Source organism: Lissotriton helveticus, chromosome 5_1 (genome assembly GCF_964261635.1).
Source record: "Lissotriton helveticus chromosome 5_1, aLisHel1.1, whole genome shotgun sequence".
In the NCBI taxonomy this organism is placed as follows: domain Eukaryota; kingdom Metazoa; phylum Chordata; class Amphibia; order Caudata; family Salamandridae; genus Lissotriton; species Lissotriton helveticus.
Genome location: NC_136065.1, coordinates 1694210761 through 1694233260, shown reverse-complemented (window position 1 = coordinate 1694233260; position 22500 = coordinate 1694210761). Strand labels below are relative to the sequence as shown.

At 49.6% G+C, this 22500-nt stretch overlaps 1 protein-coding gene across 2 annotated transcripts in view; it reads left to right on the top strand.

Moving 5' to 3' along the window:
- REC8 (REC8 meiotic recombination protein) overlaps positions 1 to 22500 on the top strand; it is a 690516-nt gene that overhangs the window by 3952 nt on the left and 664064 nt on the right. The window contains exons 3-4 of one of the 2 annotated variants that reach the window (XM_078644950.1): positions 1089 to 1231; positions 12642 to 12717. In XM_078644950.1, coding sequence (XP_078501076.1) covers positions 1089 to 1231; positions 12642 to 12717 — 219 coding nt within the window. Of the gene's footprint in view, positions 1 to 1088; positions 1232 to 12641; positions 12718 to 22500 lie in introns of those variants that run through there. The other variant, XM_078644952.1, reaches the window with a different exon arrangement.

Genomic DNA, 22500 nt, shown 5'->3' with positions numbered 1-22500 from the left:
GTGCTGCTGAGGGCCTAGACATGGTGTTCTTTCTTCACACCTAGACGTTGTTCTGGCTGCGGCCTAGATACGACATGCTGGTTATGGACCTAGTCCTGGTGTGTTGGCTGCGGACTTAGACATGGTGTGGTGGCTGCGGGCCTGGACATGGTGTGCTGGCTGTGGGCCTAGACATGGTGTACTGGCTGCGGACCTAGACATGGTGTGCTGGCTGCGGGCCTAGACATGGTGTGCTGGCTGCGGGCCTAGAAAATGGTGTGCCGGCTCCAGGCTTAGACATGGCATGCTGCCTGCAGGCCCAGACATGGTGTGCTGGCTGAGGGCCTAGACGTGGTTTGCTGGCGGTGGCCTAGAGGTGGTATGCTACCTGCGGACCTAGACATGGTGTGCTGGCTGCGACCTAGACATGGTGTGCTTGCTGCAGGCCTAGAGATGGTGTGCTGGCTGCGGGCCTAGACATGGTGTGCTTGCTGCGGGCCTAGACATGGTGTGCTTGCTGCGGGCCTAGACATGGTGTGCTTGCTGCAGGCCTAGACATGGTGTGCTTGCTGCAGATCTAGACATGATGTGCTGGATGCGGGCCTAGACATACTGTGCTGAATGTGGGCCTAGACATGGTGTGCTTGCTGTGGGCCTAGACATGGTGTGCTGAATGCAGGTCTAGATATAGTGTGCTGGATGCCGGCCTAGACATGGTGTGCTGGATGCAGGCCTAAACATGGTGTGCTGCAAGCGGGCCTAGACATGGTGTTCTTGCTGCGTGCCTAGACATGGTGTGCTGGATGCGGGCCTAGACATGGTGTGCTGGATGCGGGCCTAGACATGGTGTACTTGCTGCGGGCCTAGACATGGTGTGCTGAATGTGGGCCTAGACATGGTGTGCTGGATGCGGAACTAGCCATGGTGTGCTTGCTGCAGCCTCAGACATTGTGTGCTGGCTGCGGACCTTGTGTTTGGAAGATGACTGAGAGGACAGAGGTGCTGGGTATATAGCTCAAGGATGCAATAAACTTTGGGTGGGGGCACAGTTATTTGTAGTGATTCTCTATCACCAGGTAAGCCCTTGTCTGCTCTCTTCCTCTTTACAGCGAGGAGATCATTGCTTATATCCTGGTGCAGGTGCTGCCTTCGTCCCCAGGAGGCCAGCGCCCTCGCTTCTCCCTCTATCTCTCTTCCCAGCTGGGCTATGGCGTGGTCTGCGTTTACCACAAACAATGTGACTACCTCATCGGTAGGTGGTGAAGACAAGTCTATGTCTGTTATGTTTTCCATAGTTTTTGGAGCATGTCTCACTGTCATTTGCATTCGAAATCTATGTATCTCATTTAAGAATCGATGTATACCATCTCACGATGTGTCCTGTTGGAAAATGTATGCATATTGCCTCCGTTTATCTGTCCTGAGTCAACATTTATGTGTTCTGACTCTTATATTTTTGTCACATGATCTATTTTTTTTTTTTTATCTGTTTATTGTTTTAAAACACAAACAACATTCAAGGGACTCGTACAAATACACAATAATCCACAATTCGTAGCCGTGAACCTTCGTCAACTTTGCGTCTAATAATACAGTACAGGTCCCCTCATCATTGTGATAGCATGCCGACTACTCCAACCACCTTCGGTAAGCCGGTCAATGATGGTTCCAGTTACCAATGAATCACCCTCCATGGTCCCTTGAATGACCCACAACTCCCCTCCCCCCCACCTGCTGTTGGTGCTGCCACCTCAGGAAAAAATGTCATGTGCGTACTACTCTCGTGCCATATTGATTTGGGTCGGCAATTTGTCCACACTTAGTGTGCAATAACCTTCCATGTTACGGGGATCCCCCCCTCCGCTAACTCCTCCTAACCACGAAAGTGCCATCTACGCCTGCTCCTCCCCCGCCGATGTACCCGAGTCTGACTCCTCCCCCGCATCTGCCATCCGGAGATCCGCCACCAGGGCCTCCCACTCCCTTGCCGCTTCTAACGCCCGGTCACTGTGGGACCTATGTGCCTGCTGCATCCTGAGTGAACTCTCGCTGCCCGCCCATAATATCAGCGCAGCCTTCCACCTTACATAACTAGGGCCTGCCACTGCCTTCCAGTGGGACGTTATTTCCCTTTTGGCCAAAATGAGACCTAAGTCCAGGAATTTGCTAGTTATCTTATTTCTGATAGTATGAGGGAACCAGTGCAAGAGGCACACCCCCTCGTCCACATCGATCTGCCGCTCCATGATCCTGCCGAGTGTCCCCGTCACCTCTCCCCAGTATGCGCTTAACTGCGGGCAATTCCATAGCATGTGGACCAGGTCCGCTCCCTCAGCCCGACATCAGGGGCAGATCGCCGCACTACCATGAAAATATTGATACATTTTTGCCGGGGTAAGATACGCCCTATGTAACACGAAGAATTGGATCAGCTGGAACCTGGCATTCCGAGTGCCCTTCCATGCCCTTCGGAGTATCTGTGACCAGGCTACGTCAGGGACATCCCTTCCCAAGTCCGCCGTCCACAGCTCCCGCAGTCTTTGCAGCGGAGCAAGTCCGTCACCTGCCATCCTTTTATATAAGCATGTAATCGCCTTATGCGTGCCCACCGCCATCACCACATATTGGCATGTTCTGCTGACCGGCGGTTCAGATAAGCCCATACCCCAATACTTCTGTAGAGCAGAACTCAAAGCCGCATGCAATAGGAAATGTCCCCGCGGGAGCCCAAACGACTCCTGTAGCGCGCTATACGGCAACAGTGCTCCGTCGGCATACAAGTCGCCCACCATCTGCAGACCCAACTCCTCCCAGTCCACCAGGCCAGACCAGTCGCCACCGTGCAGCAACGCCGTGCACATGCCCAATGGTATCTCGGGCGCATATGGTCGCAGCACCCCAATCTTGCTGTGATACCGCTTCCAGCAATACCTCAGGGTACTTTCCGCCATGGATAAATCAGCCAGTCTCAGTTTTTGCTGTAGTATTACAAACGACAACACGTGCCGCGGCACGTCAGGGTCGATCCCCCTCACCGGGCCCCGAAACTCCAATGCCACCGCTTGGGTGAGGACCTGGAATTGCGCGGCCAGATAGTATAATTGAAAGTCGGGCGAGGCAAGACCCCCCTCCTCTCGCGATCTCATCAATGTGTCCAAGGCCACTCTACGCCGACCTTTTCCCCATATAAAGCTACTCACTGCAGAGCGGAGCCGTCGAAAAAACGCCGCCGGTATTCGTATCGGTAAAGTCCTAAAAAAATACAATAGGCGAGGAAGCGCCACCATTTTCAGGAGCGCGATTCGACCTATCACCGACAAAGGCAGGGAGCTCCAGAACCGCATGCTACCTCTCAGGCCCCTCATAGCCCTTTCGATATTACCCTCAAGGAGATCCGCCTGTGCGTGATACACCCGCGTTCCCAAATAAGGAAGGCACCTTGGCTCCCACGTCAAGCCGGGTGGCAATGCCGGCAGGCCACACCCACTAGACACTGGGAAAACGCAGGTCTTGGCCCAGTTAACCCGCAGGCCCGAGATGTCCCCGAAACGATCAAGCAGGTTCCGTGCCCCGCTCAGGGCGTCCCCGGCGTCCTCCAAAAACATAAGGAGGTCATCCGCATACAGCGAAATATGGTGGCTCCGGCCCCGGAGCGGAAGGCCCTGGTACGCAGCTCCTAACCTCGAGCGCGAAGCTAACGGTTCTATCGCAAGAGTAAACCACAGCGGAGAGAGCGGGCAGAAACGGCCCTCCCCACTCGGACTCTGGCAGTGGGCGACGAATACAACATTTTTGTTCAACCAATATACCCGGCCCCAAGCCCGAGTGCCGCCATCGCCGAGAACAGGTAAGGCCATTCCAGGCTAGCAAACGCCTTAGCGATGTCGACCGACAGCACCAATGCTTCACCGCCTCCCTCATCAAGGATCCCGAGCAGCCTGCGAACGCTACTGGCAGTATTACGCGTCGGGATGAAGCCCGCCTGGTCCTCATGCACCAACCGCGTCATCAACAGGAGGAGCCTAGTGGCGAGCACCCGGCTCAATATTTTATAGTCCGTAGTGAGCATGGAAAGAGGCCTATTTGCAGCAGGATCAGTCTGCGTTTTCCCAGGCTTAAGCAGTGGTATAATGATGGCCTCCCCAGTCGACCCCGGCAACCTCCCTGTTTTCCGAGCCTCTCGGTACACCATCAATAGTCTTGGAGCCAGTAGGTCCACGTACGCCGAGTAAAATTCAATCGGCAAGCCGTCGCTCCCAGGCGTCTTATTGCACGCCAATTGCTTAATTGCGCAGCGGATCTCGGCTAGGGTAACATCTTGCCCCAAGGCTTCCGCCTCTTTCGCAGGCAATTCCAGACCCTTCAAAAATGCCTAGGGTCCCGTCTCATCAGCCCGGAGGCGACTGGTGTAAAGGTCCGCATAAAAGGAGCGGAACACCTCATTGATCCGCTGCTGATCATGCTCCAACCGGTCAGCGGAGGACGCCAGCGCCAGGATAGGCACACACCGAGGAGCGGGGTTTGCAAGCCAAGCCAACAATGTCCCGCTCCCCATGCGCCCGAGCCCCAAACGCCTTATAATCAAAACATCTGAGCCGTTCCACTCCCCCCGCCACCGCCTCCTTTCGAGCCAGCACGTCATCACGTTTCCCAGTGCCATCAGAGTGAGCTCTCTCGGCCTCGCGCAACGCCAATTCAGCCCGGTCAATCTCCTGTAGTAGCAGCTTCCGAACCCCCACCCATTTGGCGATACAAACGCCACGGACCACCACATTGAAGGCATCCCACTCCATAGCCGTCGTTGAAGCGGTGCCCGCGTTTTCGGCAAAGTAATGTTCTAGCCCCTCGCCAAGTTCCACACGGAATACCGGGTCCGCTAACATCTCGGGGCGCAATCTCCAGTGAGGAATGCTGGGTCGCTCTCCCACCCAACAGAAATTCACCAAAAGGTGGTTATGGTCCGATATGGTGCGCGTCAAATACTCACTCCTGACCGCCAAAGAGGTCAGGCCAGCACTACAAAAGACAACATCAAGCCGGACATGGAGGTCGTGAAGGGCCGAATAAAAGGAATAATCTCTATCCGCCGGGTGCTGCGCATGCCAAACATCAACAAGCCTATTAGTAGAGTTCCTGGATTCAGTCCAGGCTACTGTTGCACTGCTATGATCACTCACAAGGAGTGTAAATCCAAAATTTCAAAAAGTATACAATCTATTTCATGCTAATTCGTTACTTGTACACATTGTAATCATGCATAGTTTCACATTTCAACTCATTTTCATTTTATTCAATTGGTTATTTCTTATATAAATTCACAAGAAAGCGCAATATGTGACGTTGTTGCAAATTCACAAGCATCTACATGTAAACAACAATATGATTATGCGCATCCCAATGCATTTCGGGCAGGTAACAGTGCCCTTCATCAGGGGAATCTGTGGAATAATATAACGTAATGTAAGTATCTATTGACGGCAGAATATACAAGGAGACATTTAGAGATTGTCAGGATTTACCAAGCTCGACTATCCACACCAAAGTAACTAAAACAGTGTGTAAGAAACTAAAAAAATGGAGCATGACCAGTTCAATACGTGATTGATGATTACTTGAACATGAAAGCTTACTCTTCACAAACACAACGAGTGTAGTGTGGTGTATCCTGTATTAGTATCCTTAGTCAAGATATTTAATAAGTGCCATGCAATTTCATGCCTCAGGTGGCTAGAGTTTATTCAGTGCCATGCACGTCTTGACTTGATTGGAAATAGTGTCTGGCGATTGTGAAAGCCCGAAGTGAGCATGCATAGAGTGAAACTTATGCGCTTATAAAAGTCTTACTTCAGTGCGCTAATTCGACTTCCGGATATCAGGAGATACCCTTCTGTGGTTCCAACCCTATTATGGATAAAGATAACCCAACATGTTTTAGCTAATGACCATGAGGTATGCACCCGTGTTGCTAAAAAAAGAGACGCGGTTACCGTTTAGACTGATGTACACGATCCTCTGTAAAAAACGGAGAGCGCGGGCCAGTTAGTTATCATTTACTGCAAAGACAGTGCTCGACATATGTCGTATCCCAGTGCTGTGCTTACCGTGAATGTTAAACGCGAGTGCTCTTCTACGTGAACAACGGTGCCGGTATGGTGAAAGACGCTAACAGGAAGTGACTGTTTATGTGGTGGATAGTGAACATAAATGACGGACCGCGGTCGCGCCATGTTGGAAGAATGAATAGGGCTAAAGGAATCTCTACCAAACATACAAACTTGTACTCGGACTTCTAAACTGTCTGAATATGAAAACCCTATTATGCACAATGTGCCGATCCATGTCAAGTTCATTGCAAAAACTTTAGAATAATATCTGCCACTAACAGTGTGCACAATCTCCTTAACTAAGTCGGATACTTGACTCTCTGTCAGATAAAGGTAAACATCAATAACAGACTATGATTTGAATTATGCCATCATGGAAGGTGAATGAATGAAAGCATATCAACTTTTAAATCATTACAATTCAGTTTAACAAAAATAGTCAACTACGTTTTTAGTCGCACCTAGTACAGAAGTTAAGTGATGAGGATAAAAGAGTCACAGCAGAAAACGCAAAATTACTGGTGTAACACAGAACAGTATTAGTATATAAGCACTAGTGTGCAGAATGTGTCGATTCATATCTGTTGAATTAAAAAACCACTTACAGGAACTATGTAATAGAATCTGCCACTATTGGTGTGCACAATCTAATTGATTAAATAGAATGTACATGTGGTTACATGAAGCATGACAGTTCAAACTTATCATTAAGCCCTGTCGGTGTCAAGGTTTGTAAAAACCATATCCAGTGTGTCTCACGTTGAGACAAAAGCTTCGCTCGGTCATGTTCTGTGCTAGGTTCAATGGCTTGGAGAACCCCGAATCTTAATTGGGATATGTTGTGTTTAGCAGTAACCCAATGCATGGCCAGAGGGGAAGTCGTGTTCTGCGTGCGTATACGGCTTTTGTGCTCTGTGATTCTTATGCGCACACTGTGTTCTGTTTTTCCAACGTAATATAAGTCACACGGACATTTGATGTAATAAACTACAAAATCACTATTACAATTTGTGGTATGCAAAAAAGTAATAGTTTTGCCCGATCTCGGGTGGTTCATTGACTTGCCAATTACTGCATTATTACAATTAGAGCAATTGAAACATTTACTGAACCCTCTGTGTATGACCTTGGGTTGAGATTGTTTTTTGTTCAGGATCTCCTTCAAATTACTTGCCCTTTTGTATGCAAATAATGGGGGAGCATTAAATATTCCAACAAAATCAGGTTCTGATTGCATAAGACTCCATCGATTTAGAATGATCGATTTTACTTGTCGTGATTGGGTTGAATATGTTGACACAAAAACTTCTCTGGATAAGGTCTTGGTCATTTGTTTCTTCTCAAGACTCTCGGGTCACTAGTGCAATTCTGTTAGTGGCTTGATTTAAAACAGGATCAGGGTAACCTCTCTGCTGTATTTACTTTTGGCGACTTCAACCATCTGCAAGCCATCACTATCCTCTGAGTGGATCCTTTTAATTCGGAGAAACTGGGAGTACGGGAGATGTTTTTTCAAAGGCCAGGGGTGAAAGCTCTGGTACTGTAAAGCGTTATTCCTGTCGGTGGGTTTGATGTAAATGGAAGTGGTTACGTTTGAGTCTGATAGTTTAACCAATACATCTAGGAATGCTATTTGCTCATTGGAAATGTGGTGGGTGAACTGGATCCGAGGGTTGATACTGTTGAGTTGCAGAATGTTTTGTTCCAACTCATGTTTGGTGCCCTGCCACATGATGAAGATATCATCGATGTAGCGCTTATAAATAAGCAATTTGGTGTTCCATTGGGGGCGGGAGAGAATGTTCTCCTGCTCGTACTTCATCATGAAGACGTTCGCATAGCTAGGAGCTCCGGAAAACCCCATAGAGGTCCCATTGGACTGGAGGAAACATCAACAAGCCCCCAATTATCCTGCTAGTGGGCGCGGACCGCTGCCAGTTTATTTAGCGGGGCCGCGGGCAACGGAGGGTGCGATCTATCCATGGTCACATCAGCAATAGAGTTGAAATCCCCCCCCCATCAGGACCGGCACTGTGAAGTAGTCGGCAAGGGCGGAGGCCAAAGACTCCAGAAAGGATGCTTGCTCCACGTTAGGAGCATAAATGCTTCAGAGGGTCACCTCACGGCCATACAAGCGGCCACGAACTGCTACATACCTGCCTCCCGGGTCGACTAAGAGGTCTATCATTTGGAACGGGACACATCTCCCTAACCCAAATCAGCACCCCCTGTGCGAAGGCCGAATACGTGGTATAATACAGCTGCCCACGCCACCTACGCTGCAGAGCCCGCCCCTCAGTTTTAGTAAGATGTGTCTCTTGCAGTAATGCAATCTGTATCCCCCTGCGGACTAGATAGGAGTGGATCTTATACCTACACTGCATAGAGTGCAATCCCCGAACATTCCAGGTCATACATTTCACGTCAGGAGCCAGACCCGTAACAAGTGCGATAAATCCCGCTCAAAGCAGCCCACCTCCCCTAGCTGCCAAACAGGGACGTCCACATTCAAAAAGGCAACATCAGGTAGCACAGTTATAATACAGATGCGCAACAGCGGGCAACATCCCCAAAACAAACAACCCCCAACTCGCCCCCCTTACACTGCCCACCCCTCCAAAAACAGGCACTAACAAAGTGGAACCCATCCAAACCGCCCCAACTGCACACACCATGCAAGGTCAAGTCAAACCAAACAATACCATCCCGTGGGGGTTGGCTAGGGCCTAAGGTGTAACCTGCAACAAATCCAAATACGCTACTCACACCCCCCCCACGTCATCCCACCTCCCAGAGCCCCCCAAATCCCCGCATCCGCCGCAGCCCCAGGCACTCACAATCCAGGCATCCAACACCCCCCCCATTTGTCCATGTTATTTCACAACAGCCCGCCCTCAAACAAGCCAGGCGAATACACGCTACCCACCAATGCCATTATCACATCCCCATAACCAGTCCCGCAGTTACTCATCCAGCAGTCCGTCAGCCGTCGCAGGGGTGATCGGTGGCAGTCTCTGATCATCCGAGACCGAGGATTCCCCCTCCGACTGGCACTTTCCGCTACCTTGTTCGGACGCCTCCGACGTGGCCTGCAACAGTTCACCAGAGATCGCCACCACTGCATTCAGGGCACCCCTGCGTTCCATGGCCGTCTGTGATGTCGACGGTTTCCGCAAGCTGCGCTTGCGGCGCCGCAGTCGCTGCGATCTGCGGGGCTGCGAATCCCCTGCCAGTGCACGCGCCTCCGCTTCCTGTCCATCCTTCCCTGCTCCGTAGGACTCCAGCCATTTTCAGGCCTCCTCGGGCGTATCGTGAAAGTGGGACTTGCCATCCAGTACAATGCGGAGCTTAGCCGGGAAGAATAGGGAATATTGGATCCCCTCCGATCGCAGTTCCTTCTTCACAGCTTGGACGGACATGCGACGCCGCTGCGTCTCAAACGAATAGTCCAGGAACAAAGTGACGTTGCAATTGTCCACGTGGAATGGGCCATCGCTGCGGGCCTTCCGTAAAAGCAAATCCCGATCCCGAAAGTGCAGCAATCGCGTCACCACCGGGCGCGGATGGCGGCCCTGCAACGGCGGCCTAGCCGACACCCGGTGCGCCCTCTCCAGGGTGTAGAAATTCGAAAGGCCCTCAGGGGCCACAACTGTGCGAAGCTAATCCTCCAAATACGCTACCATATCCGATCCCTCAATTTTCTCTGGCAGTCCAACCACGCGGATGTTATTGCGTCTGTTCCTGCCTTCCGCCTCTTCAGCTCGCCGTTCCAGCCCCGTGACGCGATCTAAGACCCCGGCCAGGGAGGTGGTCAGCGCAGTCTGTGCAGGGCCTACCTCTTGAAGCGTTGTTTCAGTCTGCTTCACTGGGTCCACCAGTTTCGAGTGGTCCGCCCGCAGTAGGCCCAGCCCTGTGGTGACCTGCGCAATGTCCTGCTGAAGGGCTGTGCGAGTGTCTGTGATGGCCGCCAGTATTTTATCCAGCTGCAGCTGAAGCCCGGAGCTCAGCGGCATCTCCTGCTCCACCTTGGACTCCTGGGGCGGGGACTCAACATCTGATGGGGCCTGATCGCCCTCCCGCCGTCCCCGAGGCTTGCCCATGGCCACAGCCAGTGACGCCCTCCGAGCCCGTTCCGCCACTCTCTTGCCTCCTCCAATCAGCCGTCGAAGGCCTCACCTCCCAGGCTCCGTAGCCAGGCAATCAAGCCCCAGGAGGCAGGGCGTCCCCTCTGCCACTCGTCCGCTCAAGCCTTCGGCAATGGCGCCATCTCCACCGGTTACCCGCCGCAGGCCCCGCACTCCGCAGCCAGCCCAGGTATGCCCTCAGCGTTCCAAGAGGCAGCATATACCAGTCGAGTTCCACCAGGGAGCTTCTCCGCCAGGCAGCCCCAAGCCGCTCCTCAGGGTCGTCGCCATCTCCTTCGCCCCTACACCCCGCTTCAGCAGCAGTCCAGCCCGCCCGACCTGCCAGAGGCCAATCCAGGGGTATCCCCAGGTCACTCCGCTCCTCTCCGTCAGCACAGCCCTACTCTGCGCAAGGTCCAACCAGGGAGGGGGCAAGGCATCAGCGCCTACAGTCTTCCCTACTCGCCGCCCCACAGTACACGCTCACCGGGTCAATGATGCCAGTGGGTCCTCCGTCCACTCGCTCCCCCTACACACAGCTCCGTCCATCCACGAGCCGCTGCTGGTCTACATCACCTCACCAGCTCGCCCAAGCGTTGCGGGTCGGTACAGGGGCCACCGTCAGTCAACTTCAGGCTCCCAGCTCACCACAGCGCCCACCAAAGGCGAAGCCAGGGCGCACCTCGAAGGCCTATGTACATGTCCAGGGGGGCCCCCCCAAGCAGCTCGCCACCGCACAGTCTTGGTGCTCGCCTGCAATCCCCCGCCACCTACTCCGGGGCCCCAGCACAGTATCTGTGGGACCCCCGCAGCGTCCATCAGGAGTGCAACTTCCTATTGCGGGCAAGTCATAGGGGGCCGCGGCCAGTGCCCACGTCCGCTCCCGGCCCGCTCCACAGCTTGGGGGCCATCTGCCAACGCGTCAGGGCCCCGCCCCGGCAAATCACCCGAGTGGCGGTCCGCCAGCCTCGAGCAGGGCTCTCTCCCGGTGCTCCCAGTCCGGGTAATGCGGCCGTCTTCAACGGGGCCCAGCCATTGCAAGTCCCGGGGCCGGCACCATTTTGTGTCTCCGGACAACAGCGCCTCAGGAGTAGCCGATCGCCCGAAGCGGCAGAGCGCTCCTCTTCCGAATCCCGCCGCGTAGCCCCCGCACCTCAGGACACCTCCCACAGCGGCCAGCCAGTTCCGGGGGGGGGGGGGATCGGGAGGCTCCCACCTCAGGAGAATTGCAGGGGATCGGGCGCGGAGCTCCGAGCTCACGCTGCCTGCCCCCATCGGCTCCTTAGCCACGCCCCTTTGTCACATGATCTATGTATCCCATCTGACAATGTTTGGGTCCCTTCTCATATTTATGACCTCTTCTCACTATTTTCAATTTACCATGATTTTTGGAATTTTTAAATAAAGGTTCTGGGAAGACTATTTTTGCTGGCAAAAATTAAGATTTCTTATTAGTAATACCTATATGACAAGGTTATGGGTACTTATTTTCCTTTAGTGTGTGTTCTGGTAATGAGTGTGCCATATGATTTACCAGGTACCATGCTCTTTTTCATGCATTCCATCATCACGAGGCTTGAGAAGTTGGTTTATCATATATTTTTTATCAATAATGTTTGCATCAAATGTATTGAAATAGTTCCAGATGACTTTTGTATGTATCTCATATGCAGCATAATTTATGTATCCTGACTGTAGGCTTCCCACCGCAAGGTTTAAGTGTTCATATTAGCAGTACTTCTGCTGTCCATATGTTCTTTCATAGTTTATATGCGAAGTCTCACTGTTGGCTGCTTGCCTCACAGAGGGCCGATTCACAAAAGTAATCTGACAAAATCCTAACTTTACAACTTTCGGTCTTCACAAAAGGCATTTAGGAGTAGTAAAGTTAGAATTCCTAACTTTACTACCCCTAAGCTGAGAAAAAATCATAACATTACAACTTTTGGTGTTCACAAAAGGCATTTAGGAGTAGTAAAGCTATGATTCCTAACTTTAGTACACCTAGAGTGAGAAAAATCCTAACTTTACGACTTTCGGTCTTCACAAAAGGCATTTAGGAGTTGCAAAGCTAGGATTCCTAACTTTACTACTCCTAAACTGAGAAAAATCCTAACTTTACAACTTTAAATATTCACAAAAGGCATTTAGAAGGAGCAAAGGTAGAAATCCTAACTTTACTACTCCTAAATGCCTTTTGTGAATACCTAAAGTCGTAAGATAGGATTTTGTCTCAGATTACTTTTGTGAATCGGGCCCAGAGTTCGTTATCTGTCGTCTCACGGTTTAGCGCTGTCTTCCCTCAGTTTGTGTCACCTGTCTTTGTCTCAGAGCTGTCTCTTCCATCGCGGCGCGTCTTTTTCCTCATGTCACTGGTTATTTGTCCCACTTCACTCGATGTCTCTGCCCTCTCTCGTTTCTCTGTCTCCCGCAGATGAAATCAAGCTTATCCTTGAGCGACTGCACCGCTCCCAAAGGCAGCCGCGGATTGACTTGGTCCTGCCGGAGCAGTGAGTATCAAACCGCAGCGGAGAACAGATAAGGTGGGGGAGGGTGATCATCGTAGGGTGAAAGCCTTCCGGCCGGCAGTGGGACCAGCATGAGCCGATAGCCACATTGCCCCCTACCCACCTCTGTATTTAGTCCACCCTTTGATGTTGCTTATGACCTTCCCTTCTCTGTAGCATACTCCATATTCCCCCATGCTGCAGTTCTGAACGCCATACCTCGTAGAAGGAAGGCTCAAACATGTTCTAAACCTTCATATGTGCTTTATTCCTGTCCTTGATAGTAGAAGTCCCTCTTCCAACAGTAAGAAAGACTTCCAATCTTTCCCGACAACAAAAGATTCACCAAAGAGCAAAATGAATTCTTTAAAACCAACTACTATTGTCTGAAGACTTTATGTGGTACATCTATATATATCCGCAGTATCGTTTCTTGGCATGATATGAGCATACCCCAATCGATCTTTTTCTGTTGGTGTTAATATCGGAACCTTCATTTATGTTGTTTATTTAAATAGAATTAATTTTAAAGGACACGACCGCAACATGTCTGTGAGGCAAACCGTGTGGGGAAAGTAAAAATGGAATTCTGTAGTTGTTGTTACCAGCCAGATTGCATTTAACACAAAACAGTAGAGAATAACGCGTAAGGTTCAAAGGGTGACAGTGTGTGTATGTGGGTGGGGGCAGTCGGCATTAATACTGAACTGCGTCACTGGTGTCATAATTCGTCTGCCGAAGTCTGTTGGACTGTAATTACTTGAACCCGGTCGGTGTGGCTGGTGTTGCCTGCATATTGCGTTGTTGGATGACATAATCTTGAGGTGTGTACAGTGGTGTGAGAAAGTCTATCACTTGGGACGTCAGAGCACGGGGGGGTGTTGGAGAGTGAGATCGTGGACTGATGTAAGCTGTAATAAATTAATATTTTTGTTGTGTTCCCAGCAATATCTTCACATCTTTGGGTTCTGGAGATACAATGTTTGGAACATTGGGAACCTGGGCCATACTAATTAGTTATTCTTAGTTGCATTGACACTTTCGTAAAAATGGAAATGATTTTATAATTATTTTAGCATGTGTTACTTTTTTGGTATGTTAGCTCTAATGCATTTGGCGCAGCTGCCCAGACAGGGTCAGACAGACCATTTTGCTGCTCGGGCATTTGCCTGGTGGGCTACAAGCTTGGGGTGTTTACAGATCAGGATAACTAACATGCCCAACTACATTGCACAGCTCATTTTCATCATAGTATCCTGCAGTAGGGAATAGTTTAAACATGCTTGCCAAGGCTAATTTTTGATTCTGTTCCGGCCCTGTTCTCAAATCTCAGGTGCTAAGAGATGTTACTCCCATTTTTATTGAGAGAAAATAATCTATGCTTAAGAAGCAAATGTGGACTGACAAGGCTGCAGGCCGGTTGAAAAGACAAACCCTTTAATATGCTCAACGCCCCACTTGGCACTGGAAGAATTTAACATTTCAACGTGCACAAAAAGGTTCTGCACAGGTTAGTGTTTAAATGTGAAATATGAAATGATTTCCCAATTACAAGTAGATAAACAAGTTCAAAAGCCGTACTTAGGAGCCGATTATGATGGTGGTTTTCCCGCATCCTCCGGGCCGGCGGAAGCCACCGCCGGCCCGGAGGATGCGGGAAAACCGCAGCGGACTGAAAAAGACCCCCCGCCAGATTAGGATGGCTGGGGTATCGTTTTTCAGTCCGTAGCTTTTCCGCCGCGGTCGCCTCCCGTCTGCGGCGGAAAAGCACTAACATGGCTGGCAGTGTCCATCAGACACCGCCAGCCATATTAGGATGTCTGGACTAACATGCCTTTACACGGCGGCATTTCCGCCGTGCAAAGGCATACGGATTTGTGTTTGGGGGCCCGTTGCGGGCCCCCAGGGGTGAAGGGGGGGTGGGGGGTGCACATGGGGGGTACCTATGGTACCCCCCTGCATTTTCGTGCACAAAGCGACAGGCACCGCGTGGTGCCTGCCGCTTTGTGCATGCAAATGCACAACTTACATTTTTAACATTGCGGCGGGTGCTGCTTCAAGCAGCACCCGCCGCAATGTTAAAAATACAGGATGTGACCGCCAGGGTGGCGGTCACATCCTAATTTGCACGGAGGGACCGCGGCTGCCCCTGCGGACGGTCCCTCCTACTCTATAGTGGCGGACGGACTCAGGTCCGTCCGCCATCATAATCGGCCCCTAAGTGCAGAAACCTGCTTTCAAAGTATGAGATTTGTGCTTGACTCTATTTCTTTATCTTATGGTAATAAAAAATCCTTCAAACTCCATTTTACGGTCTGCAGATACGTATCAGAACATACATTTAAACTCTGGATTTTATCTACATCCCTTCTAAACGTTTTAAGTTGTCAAATTGCATGTCTTACCTCTGTCTAGTGTTAATAAAAAATATTTACCCCTTCTCTTAGCAGAGTACTGTGGTAAAGTGCCTAGCTTCACAGAAATTATAGAACAGTGGACTGTCCCTATCAGTGGACTGCCCCAAACTAACTGGGTTAATAGCAGCTATGACATTCCAGACCCTTTTGTGTTAGTATCCTCCCAGCCATAGCACTTTTGTAATTTGACCCATCTCGCCTCCTCTCCATAGCCTCCTTTTCCAGCATGAGTAGCAAATACATCCTGGGCGATGGGGGATTTTCTGTGATCCTTTAAAGGCAGGAGCAGTCCAGTGTTGGCCTTATTTGTGACAAACCGGAGAGGAGGGATTTGAGCTGCTGTTTATTAATGACTTCACATATTGGCGTGTGTCTAAATACCCCCACTACATCTGGGCATGAAACAAGCGAAACATAAACTTGGTATATTGTGGGGAGAGGTCATACTTTTGTTTGTACTACAATGAAACTTACATTAGTCACTGGTATATAAGTATGATTTAAAGTGCACAGTTTATTTACTTTATGGCGGTGTACTAATCCTCACTCCTTACACCTAATACCTGGACTGTATGTTAAAACGAAACAAAGAGGACAAAAGAAAGGAAACCAATCACCCCAAAAAATGTAACACCAAAAAATGTAGCAACTAAAATACAAACAATCTTGCTTCAGTCTTCCGTCTGTTTTAAACAACAATGTGGATGCACTCCATATTTATTGTGCGACCCACATAGGAGGTAGTCCTTGAATGGTGTCACATTGGTGGTCAATTCTGCCCTCAGCCTATTAATTATGTTCTAGTGAACATGAGAAATTGGCCGAATTAAAATCCCAATTGGAAAACACCTTACAAGAGAGAATAAACAAAAGATGGGAAGCGAGCAAATCCTCTCAATTTGAATTTGGAGAAGCTGAAGGGAAGGTACTTGCGTGGAAAATAAGAGCGGACAAAGCCCTCAACTATATCAGGGAAATTAAGATACCTGGAGAGTCAGAAACAAGATCTACTAACTCAGAGATAGGGAGAGCTTTCTTCGACTTCTTTGAGGAGATTTATAAAGAGGACGTCCCCAATGACCAGCAAGCAAGGGACAGCTGGCTGGATGCCATAACCCTCCCAACTTTATCAACAAGTCAGAGCAATCTCTTGGAGGTCAAGATTACTGAAGATGAGGTCAAGAAAGCAATCCGTCAATCAAAAAAAGGAAAGGCGGCTGGTCCGGACGGTCTGCCTGGAGAAATCTATAGATCTCTTGAGGGGATTATTGCCCCCGTGCTTACGATACTTTTTAATGGCATTCTAATAGACGGGGACCAGCCCCCAAAAACTTGGGGGGAAGCTACAATCGTACTTATCCCGAAACCGGGAAAATCACCATTAGAGTGCGGGTCATACAGACCAATATCACTACTCAACAATGACTATAAACTCTTTACAACAATTATCTCTACAAGACTGGCTAGTGTCATCGGAAAAATTGTTCATCCCGACCAAAAAGGTTTCATCAAGGGCAGACAATTAGCAGAGCTAACATATGAAGCTGTAGGGGCCATAGACATTGCTACTGCTTTTTCTTTACCCTTGGCTACTTTGACTCTAGACGCAACCAAGGCGTTTGATAGAGTCAACTGGCTGTACCTTAATGATGTATTGAAAAAATTTAATTGTGGGGAGAGTTTCTGTAGGACTATTAAACAGCTATACAGTGCTCCCTCAGCTAGGTTATTGGTCAACGGGTCTCTGACCGAAGCGTTTAATATATCCAGAGGTACAAGGCAGGGCTGCCCGCTTTCCCTTCTCCTATTTAATTTATACATCGAACCGTTCGCTCAGCTTTTAAGGGACGAGGCTAATATTCCATCCTTTAGCTTTGGAGAGTGGGAAAGGCGGGTAGCAATGTATGCAGATGATATCTTGGTTTTCACATCTGACCCAGTAAGAGCATACCCAGTAATCATCCAACGGGCTGAGGAATTCGGTTGTATAAGTGAGATAATGGCTTGGAATCTACCAAACATTCAGCTGGGGGCAAAAATATCTTTATCGATGCGCTACTTAGGAATAAGAATAACCCAAGAAGTGGCCAGCATCGGGCAATCTAACTTGGATAGGGTACACACCGAGAGCAAAAAGCTTCTAAAATCTTGGTCACATCTACCACTTTCAACAATAGGTAGAGTGAATTTAGTTAAAATGTGTATCCTTCCAAAATTCACCTTTGTCTTTAACACTATTCCCATTGCCTTTGACCCGAAAATGATTGAAAAATCTCAAAGAGAAATCAATTCTTTCATATGGAACTATAAAACCACAAGAATTGCATGGAAAAAGTTAAGAAGAAGAAGAGAAAAAGGGGGCCTTGCATTGCCGGACTTGCTGTATTACTCATGGGCCTTCCAGTTGTCACATTCAAGAATGCTCCTAAAGATGCCATCTAATCTTGAAACTGATTCTATGTATAAGGCTATGTTATTGGGGGCTAATTTAGCACTGGATGGTTTCATGTTTAAATGTGGATGTCAGAAATTCTTTAAAAACATTAAACTCAAAATAGCACAATCATGGGCTAAAAATTGGTCTAACATTAGAAAGAAACTGGGCTTGGTCATATTATTCCAACTACTCCCCAATCTGGGACTCACCCGGGTTACCATCATGCTTGCGTGATAGTCTTTCCACAATAATAGAACAAGCAGGCATTACAAGATGGGGTCAACTATTCAAAGATGGTAACTTTATAGCTTGGGATGAGTTGCATGAACTAGTTGGCTCAGGGCTGTCGAGATTTAAATATATTCAACTAAACAGCTGGGTGAGATCTCAGATCCGTACTGACGCCAATTTAGGGAAAACAAGCATAACGGAACAAAAGTTGGTGGAAAGAGCTATGGGAGGGAAGGAGGTAGCTACATGGTACTGGCAGCTGTTGGAGGAAATTGATGGGGAATTCCAACTCCCAGATGAATTATGGGGAACGGCGATTGGTATCCCGTGTGAGGAGAGATGGCAAAATTCTTTCGGTCTATTATATAAAACTGTAAAGCCTTCATGGCTAAGACTAAACCACCTCTTCTCCGCACATCGTGCATATATAACCCCTTTGAAACTATCTAAATTTCTACCAAATAAAAAATGTAACAAATGCAATTTTGTAGGTGCTTGCGATATACATATGTTCTTGGAATGTCCTGACATCTTAAAATTCTGGGAAGATGTGAAGGAAACTCTAAACACATCTTTGGAAATAACCCTTTCACTTGTCATCTTTGGGTTGGAAGATAACATCAAAGGCAAGGCGAAATCCCTTCTCTTCTATGCAATTTTATTAGCGAGAAGACAAATTTGCATACACTGGGTAGAGAAAACACCCCCATTACATTCTCGGTGGCTTTCCTCCTTATATGAAACGTCTAAAATGGACCTCAAAAGAACAGCTAGTAAGCGGAACTTGGCTTTCTGGGACCTCCTAATTAATTGGAGATGAACCCGGGGTTTTTTTTTTGGTTTTTTTCCCCCCGGGTCCAATGATTATGCCTTAATTACTCCTGGACCAGGGCCAGTCAAGTTTCGATAAAGGTCCTATAGGTTGAAATATACCTTGATGGAGATAAAAGCAACCTGTACTTCTTCTTCTGGGACATCTCTACTACCAATATGTCAAATCACGTCTATAAGTCGTGCAAGGTGGTTGGTATGGTCCTTATTGAAGAAAAGGCAAATGAGGACAAAAAAAGAAAAGCAAATGTGGACTGACAAGGCTGCAGGCCGGTTGAAAAGACAAACCCTTTAATATGCTCAACGCCCCCCTTGGCACTGGAAGAATTTAACATTTCAACGTGCACAAAAAGGTTCTGCACAGGTTAGTGTTTAAATGTGAAATATGAAATGATTTCCCAATTACAAGTAGATAAACAAGTTCAAAAGCCGTACTTAGGAGCCGATTATGATGGTGGTTTTCCCGCATCCTCCGGGCCGGCGGAAGCCACCGCCGGCCCGGAGGATGCGGGAAAACCGCAGCGGACTGAAAAAGACCCCCCGCCAGATTAGGATGGCTGGGGTATCGTTTTTCAGTCCGCAGCTTTTCCGCCGCGGTCGCCTCCCGTCTGCGGCGGAAAAGCACTAACATGGCTGGCAGTGTCCATCAGACACCGCCAGCCATATTAGGATGTCTGGACTAACATGCCTTTACACGGCGGCATTTCCGCCGTGCAAAGGCATACGGATTTGTGTTTGGGGGCCCGTTGCGGGCCCCCAGGGGTGAAGGGGGGGTGGGGGGTGCACATGGGGGGTACCTATGGTACCCCCCTGCATTAGGACGGCTGGGGGATCGTTTTTCAGTCCGCAGCTTTTCCGCCGCGGTCGCCTCCCGTCCGCGGCGGAAAAGCACTAACATGGCTGGCAGTGTCCATCAGTGGGCATTTTCAAGATTGCAAAGGTCTTCATCCACAATAAACATGGACTCTGAGGGCTGGAGGTGTGTGTGGGGAGTGTACTATGATTATCCTGGTTTTGCATCACATCAGACACTAAAATCCAGTTTAGGCCAGCACCAGTGCTTAATTTAAGCCGGTGGTTGCCGGTGCTCGGCGTCGAAAACGTAATTGTGAGCACTGGCGCTTATGATAGTCTGCCACATGTCTGCCTAATTTTTTTTTCGATAATCAACTTTATTAGATTTATAACAACAAGAAAAATTCATTGGTTGCAGTTCAATAATCATTGGAAAGAACATGTTAGGAAAGGTTGCCGACAAGGAGAGGGGCGGTCCATCAGGGTATAGCTCAGCAGTCCATACATTAATTGCAGTGATACCTGGAATAAAAGGAAGGCAGATCATTATGGTGGCATCATATTAAACCATTTACCCCACACTTTGCTGAATAAGTCCGGACTTCCGGACATCCCCGGGCTTCGAATAGGGCTTCCTCCTGGATCCCACACCTGTCCACTCCCCTCCTCCATCTCTGCACCGTAGGTGCCTTGGCCTGGGACCAGTGCTCTGCTAAGCCTCTCTTGGCCACCACTGTCCCTAAAAGGTGCTTGTCCATCCTAGAGCCATCCAAGCCATCAAACACCCCCAACAGCATACGCATTGGATCATGGGGAACCTCCCACCCCAGGGCCTGCGTAAGCTCAAGCTCCACCCCCTTCCAAAACGGCTCCAGCACCGGACAGCACCATACCATGTGATAAAAATCGGCAAGGGCAAAGGCACATCGTGCGCATGCTGGAGAGGGTTTCAACCGGCCCTGAAATAGACGTGCCGGGGTGAGGTATGCCGCATGAAGGTAATACAGTTGGACAAAGCGCAACTTGGAGGATGTGGTCAGGGTTTTGGGCGCCATGAGGACATCCCTCCAATCCACCTCCTCTAGGGCAACCAGCCAACCCTCCCGCCGATCCAGGGAAGCAGGACCATTATTTACCAGAGACCGGTATATGCGGGACACTCCCCCTCTTCCTAGGTTCCCCATCATCACCTGAGCCTCCAGCGGGCTGAACTCTGGAAGGGACACAGGAGGTGAGACATGCGTTTAGAGGGCGTGTCTAAGTTGCAGGTATCTATAGAGTTGGGAGTGAGGAAGGGCGTGGCGCTGCTGCAGGTCTGCAAAGGAGCGGATGTGGTCCCCCACCCAAACATCTCCGAGCACTGAAACTCCAATGAGGTCCCACCGTCGGAACCCCTGCAGGGACGAGACCTCCTGTATCCAGGACCCATGCCAAAGTGGCGTCTGTCGAGTGATTTTCGGGTCCCACCTCGCGTGACGCAGGGCCGTGCGCCAGGCCAGAAACACTGTCCTGGTGACCGGGGGCATAGCCTGTGGCACTGGACTATCGTATAAAAGCGCCTGGACCTCCGTGAAGTCCGACATACTGAGTTCCACGCGATAGGCAGGGTCAAACCAGCCACCCGCATACCAGTCGTGGATGACGATGAGTTTCGTGGCCAGGTAGTAGAGGTGGAGATTGGTCACCCCCATACCCCTGTCAAAGGGGGGAATACGACAGTGTGCCAGGGATAAGCGTGGTCTCTCGCCTCCCCAGAGAATCCGGGTGAGGACGCCGTGAAGCTAGCGAAGCCCAGAGACCTGCTCTAAATATGAAAGGACCTCCAGTCAACTAGGGCCAGAGCTTTCCGGGTCCGCCAAATACAGCAGTACGTCGTCTGCATATAGGGCTATCTTGTCCACCTGGCTCGAGTCCCAGGCCCAGCCCCGGATAAGTGGGTCCTGCCGGATGTGCGCCCCCCGGGGCTCCATTGCTAACGCGAACAAGAGTGGTGAGAGGGGACACCCCTGACGCGTGCCCCTCCGGATCGGGAAAGCCTCAGAGAGCTCTCCGTTAATGAGTACACGGGCTCTGGGATTAGTGTAGAGAACTTTAATCAGATGGCGGAACGAGGGACCAAAACCCATCCTGTCCAGCACCGTATCAAAGACCTTCTCGAAGTCTATAAAAATGCAGTGCTAGATACGGGGTTAGCCGACCACAGTGGGCCAGAGCCAGGTGGAGACGACGGATGCAGTGGCGAGTGCCCCCAGCCGGCCTGAACCCACACAGGTCGGGGTGGACCAGGTCCTGTAGGAGGGGTCGGAGTCTCTAAGCCAAGACAGTGGCGAAGAGCTTGACCTCTGTGCTGATTAGTGAGATCGGGCGGTAGTCCGCACATATCTGCTTAATTTAGGTATGAACACAACAACTGTTTATTAATTCAATATACATTGACAATGACTGATACCCTCCCCCAATCCATTCTTATAGCTTTGAGGACCTGGAAAAATATGAATTGTCGCACTTGTAAGAGTGTGACGGTAAGTAGTTGTGTTAGTACTGTCACTGGCAGAGGTGACATGGACAATGTATGATACAAGCTGCAATGTCCTCCTGACTAGGGCCCTGGAACTTATTATTTTCCAACATAAGAACTGGACAGCCATTGTACCTGCAATAAAGCCAGAGACAGATGTCTCGTATAACGAAAGTAAGGTTTTCCAGCAACCAGACAATAGGTACACAAAAACTGTTCTGGCATCTTCTTGCCCTTTTTCAAGTGGTCCCCAGTGGTCTATGTAAAACCCAGAGAAAGAAGTCTGGTACTCCTGACTTGGTATACCTGCTGCATTTTGGAAACCATGCAGAGCGCCAAGACTTAGAAAGTGATGTTTCTAATCAGCTTGGGAGCGTGCACAGGATTTGCCAAATTGCTTCAGCTTCACAGGCCATTGATAGACCATCAAACAATATTAAGCTTTGGGCACATCAGTGGGAAAATGTGTGGACACCTTTTCAAAAGGGGCTCATTGAGGCGGGCTGACGGGTTAAGTGTGGGGGTCTCTGTGCCGACATTCGATCTCATAAGAGGTT